We start from the raw sequence: 4124 nt of genomic DNA on the forward strand, positions 1-4124 counted from the left end.
CCCGTCCCTCAGTGCGGGCGGGAATGGGAGGCGGGGCGGGGGCGGCCGGGGAAACAAAGGGACAGAGAGGGGGGATGGCCTGAGGAGGAGCAGGCGGGGAGAGGCTCCGGCTGCAGCCCCAGGGCTGAGCGAGCAGCTCCTGAGCTCCCCTCGGCGAGCAGCGAAGCTCGCTTCTTCCCTTAACAGCAACAGAACAAATCAGCGTACCTCTGCACTTATTGGGAATATCGCTGTTTTAGTCCATTTGAGACGTTTCAAAGTTCTTCAGGCGGCTCACGCTGCTGTTGCACGCTCTACTCCTGCCAGAGCTGTAAGAGAAAACTCCACATGGTTGATCTTCCCTTCAAACGTTTTTAAAAACGTACCAAAGCAGATCTGTATTTCCTTTCCTCAATAAGACAAAGCGGTATTGCCCCCCTCTGCAGGACAAGAGCAATCTCAGCGCTGACGCTCTCGGTCACACAACCACTGTACAGCACATCAGTGCTTTTCAGTGCATTCTTGTGACCGCTCGGAGCCTTGCACCTTCCAGCATTCCCTCAGTACCACACGTTACTCTCAGCCCAAAGGTTTCACCATCATACTGAAAATGTCCTGGCCAGCTAAGACTTGTCAGCTGGGTTTTGTTTATAACCAGGAGTGGTAAACATATTACCATTAAGCCCAGGAATCTGTTGGTCCTACTTAAGTATTTTAAGTAATTACTTAAATTGTGTGATCCTGCATGTGTTTGGTGGATGATGCCTGAACAAAAGAGACCAACTGATGGAAAGTTACACGCTGCCCTGCTGAGGTCCTTTCTCCCCGCGTTAAAGTATTGTAGACAATTTAAAAAAAAAAAAAGTTTAATGCACAGGAGATAAATTTTGCTAATATTACAAGAACAGCACAACCGAAATGACAGCAGCCACCCAACAGGTTGGCTATATTAAAATTATATACAATTTCAGTGTTTCCATTGGTGCTAAGCTCTAGGCATGCACCGATAGTATAAATTGCAGAAGAACTTCCATAAACAAGGCAACACTGTCAGGAAAAAAAAAAAAAAAAAAAAGTAAGTGAAATTGCTATAATGTTTTTCCATTTCCCATTTCTACTGAGTTTGTTTCTTCTTCGTGGGCACTGACCCATAGAGAACAACAAGCTTTAGACCAAAATGTTTGTCTCCTCTGTTTTTGTGACACTGTATTCCATCTAAGAGTGATAACCAGCATTTTCATAGTTGAGTTGCTTCCACTTCTTCTTTACTTCAAGATGAACACTGTGTCAATCATATCTGTATACAGTTGGAAAAGAAAAAAAACAACCAATATTGAGCTGAGTCAGCTGTATCTGTGATCTGCTCTAAAATATCCAGGGCTTGTTTTCGTAATTGTAGATGAGGAAACAAACATGCACACACCTCAAATACCCATATGCTACAAACACATAAATATATGCAAGTGCTAAGATTAAAGCTGCAATCATACTTTCTCAGAAGTTTCAGGAGTAGCTTTGACTTCAGTTGTTTCAGAGAATATAAATCTAGCAGACATAGCTATACTGTGCAAGAACAGATAATCATCTAGTATTTCATAGCACTGTCCTTCATATTGATCTGCAAAGCTGCTATAGTGTCTTAAACAAAAACGTTCATCATTTCTTATTCAGGAAGCTGATTTAAACAACAGTAAGCCTTAAATTTTGCTTTCTTCCTTGCATGTACATTGCTCATTAGGCCTTTCCAAAGAAGGCAGGCTTCACTTTTTGGTTGGTTGGTTTTTGTTTTGCTATTATTTTTTTTCTAATTAACATCTTTTCTTTTTAAGCACAAATCTGAAATAACCATGAACTGACCCATATGTCATCATGCTGTTTGGTATGACAGGTTAAGTTTTACAAAGTAGGTGTTACACTGAAAAAATAATTGGTAAGATTCTTGATTGACCTAGGAAAAAGAAAGACAGTCGAATTGTAAATGCAATTCACTGATGGCAGTGGTAAATTTTACCTTATTTAAAGCTGCAGTTTCCCATTTGCTTTATTAGCTGCTCCTTCAGCCTCAGTGGCTAATAAAAGTCAGTTCTGCAAGCTTTATTAGCCAGGGAGAGACATGGGTGACAGAATCAGTGTCGTTTTATCAAAAAGAATCCACAAATTACTCTCTCTCAGTTTAGGAGGATTCAAAGGACAGAAACGGCTCGTAACTCCAAACACTGCTCGGCCACCAGCCAATCCAGGAGAGTTCTTCAGGGATTTTTTCTCTTACGATCTCATAATTACCATCTCTCTTGAGAATATACAGCAACTTTCTATTCTTAGTTTATTTCTCCTCTCTCTCACACACACATGCACATACTTCCTACTCAAAACAAGACTCAGCAAAACCCTCTGCCCACATAGTTCTAATTCCCAGGAGGACTTTCATATGCTTTTGTTTTGGGCAGTGACAATGTGCATATGTTTTGATTTCAGGCCCCCTATTGGTTCTTGCACTTCAGTTTAATGAAGACAGACCAGCTTTAAACTCACTGCCTCAAGATTTCCTTTGACATTTTAATTTGGACTGAAGTTTTGCAATGTGTTGTCCATTCAATCGTACCAAGTAAATATTTTGCTTTAGCAAATACATATTTTCCTGTTAATGTTTATTTTTAAAGTGTAAGGAGCTTGGGGAGTTTAATAAATAATGTACAATAAAGCTGAAGATGAGTAAATTAGGTAAGTGCTGTGAGGAAGAACAGGAAAGTTACCTCTACGTATTTATAGATAATATGAAACTAACCCTAACACTGAATAGAGTGGAAATGGACAGGTACGTGTTTTTAGCTCAGTAGCTCTTCACGATTAAAGAGAGTTACAACAGTGATAAGAATACAATATCCACAGACATACACTAAAAGTGACCCAACTAGTTTTGCTTGCCTGTATATAAACAGTTTTCTGATGCAAAATATTGCTGGATATTTTATTGCTGGACATTTTGCAAAAGGTTTCTTGAAGCATTTTCTGTTCTTCCCAAAATGCTGTTATTGCATGCCCCATTTGAGGTAGCCTTCTGCCTTTAATATGGAGGTGTAACAATTTGTTTTGAAAGTTCCGGGGGACAGAAATCATTCCTCTAGTGTGAATCCCAACCCATCTGAGCTTTATGAAAACATTTTCTTCATCCAATAGAAATCTGCATGCTTCAGAATGGTTTGAACCGAAAAATAGATGCCCCAGATGAGGAAGTTTGCCACAGATGCACGAACTACTGTTTGAAACTGCAAGTCGACAAGATTTCACCTTTTGGAGCATGGATTCAAATTCCAACATTGTGGTTGTAACTGGTAAGATTTTTATTTTTTATTTTCTTCTCCTTTTAGCTAGAGATGGTATGAATACATGCTTGATCTCTGTCATAAACAGTTCCCTGGAGGGAAAAGCAGTAGCAAACGGTCATACTTACAATTCCAAATGGAAAATAACTTACTGCTGTGCCTTCTTAAGATACATGTCAGCGGAAACAAACTGCAGCATGCCCTCTTTACTGCCATCCAGTTTGGTTTGTTGTTCATTCTCTCCATGTTTTAATCTTTGTTGACATTCTCTCTTATCCAAACCACGTAGCTCAAGGCAGTGCAGGCTAGTATTAGATAAAGCTTACCCAAAAGGAGCTCTGAAGCAGCAAAACCAGGTTGCATCACAATGTCACGTAGTCAGTGTCCAGAATTAGAACCACACATGGCAAGTTTCAGGGTCTCAGTGTCACGGCAAGGTAAGAGAAATTTAAACAGTAGATGCTGCCTCATCACTGCTGAACTAGACCATTAACTTTAAATAAATCAAAAGAACATGTGTAAATGTGCAGCATAAGGGACAGAATTTGTTCTTTTTCTTGCTGGCTGATTTACAGTGGCAGAGCCACCAGCTAGAGACTACTAGATTTAAAAGGTTAAAGTTCCTAAGGAACACTGCTACTCGCTATCCCTCTCATGGCCACTGGCTCATCTAAAGGCAATCATTACACATATCTTGACATGTGAGTTGCAGGATAATTTTCCACTGTAGGTCAACTGAGGACACAGGAATGAGGTTGAAGCTACATCAAAGAGATTTGCATCTTGCTGTTTTCAATTAAACGCTTTTTTTTTTTTTTTTTT

The 4124-nt window shown here is 39.9% G+C and overlaps 2 protein-coding genes across 11 annotated transcripts in view; one reads left to right on the forward strand and one right to left on the reverse strand.

Moving 5' to 3' along the window:
• The window catches only part of FAM169B (family with sequence similarity 169 member B), a 49295-nt gene that overhangs the window by 35645 nt on the left and 9526 nt on the right, over positions 1-4124 (reverse strand). For 2 of the 6 annotated variants that reach the window (XM_019619548.2, XM_031555343.1), the window contains exon 3: positions 208-308. Coding sequence is in view for 1 of the 6 variants with exons in the window: in XM_010717534.3 (XP_010715836.1) it covers positions 3455-3548 (94 nt within the window). In the remaining 5 variants the exon portion in view is untranslated. Of the gene's footprint in view, positions 1-207; positions 795-3454; positions 3605-3628; positions 3715-4124 lie in introns of those variants that run through there. The other 4 variants (XM_031555342.1, XM_019619547.2, XM_019619549.2 and 1 more) reach the window with 4 other exon arrangements.
• PGPEP1L (pyroglutamyl-peptidase I like) overlaps positions 1061-4124 on the forward strand; it is a 13470-nt gene continuing 10406 nt past the window's right edge. For 2 of the 5 annotated variants that reach the window (XM_019619551.2, XM_019619550.2), the window contains exon 1: positions 3689-3739. Coding sequence is in view for 1 of the 5 variants with exons in the window: in XM_031555346.1 (XP_031411206.1) it covers positions 3224-3311 (88 nt within the window). In the remaining 4 variants the exon portion in view is untranslated. Of the gene's footprint in view, positions 3312-3688; positions 3740-4124 lie in introns of those variants that run through there. The other 3 variants (XM_031555346.1, XM_019619553.2, XM_019619552.2) reach the window with 3 other exon arrangements.

This window comes from Meleagris gallopavo, chromosome 12 (genome assembly GCF_000146605.3).
Source record: "Meleagris gallopavo isolate NT-WF06-2002-E0010 breed Aviagen turkey brand Nicholas breeding stock chromosome 12, Turkey_5.1, whole genome shotgun sequence".
Classification (NCBI taxonomy): Eukaryota; Metazoa; Chordata; class Aves; order Galliformes; family Phasianidae; genus Meleagris; species Meleagris gallopavo.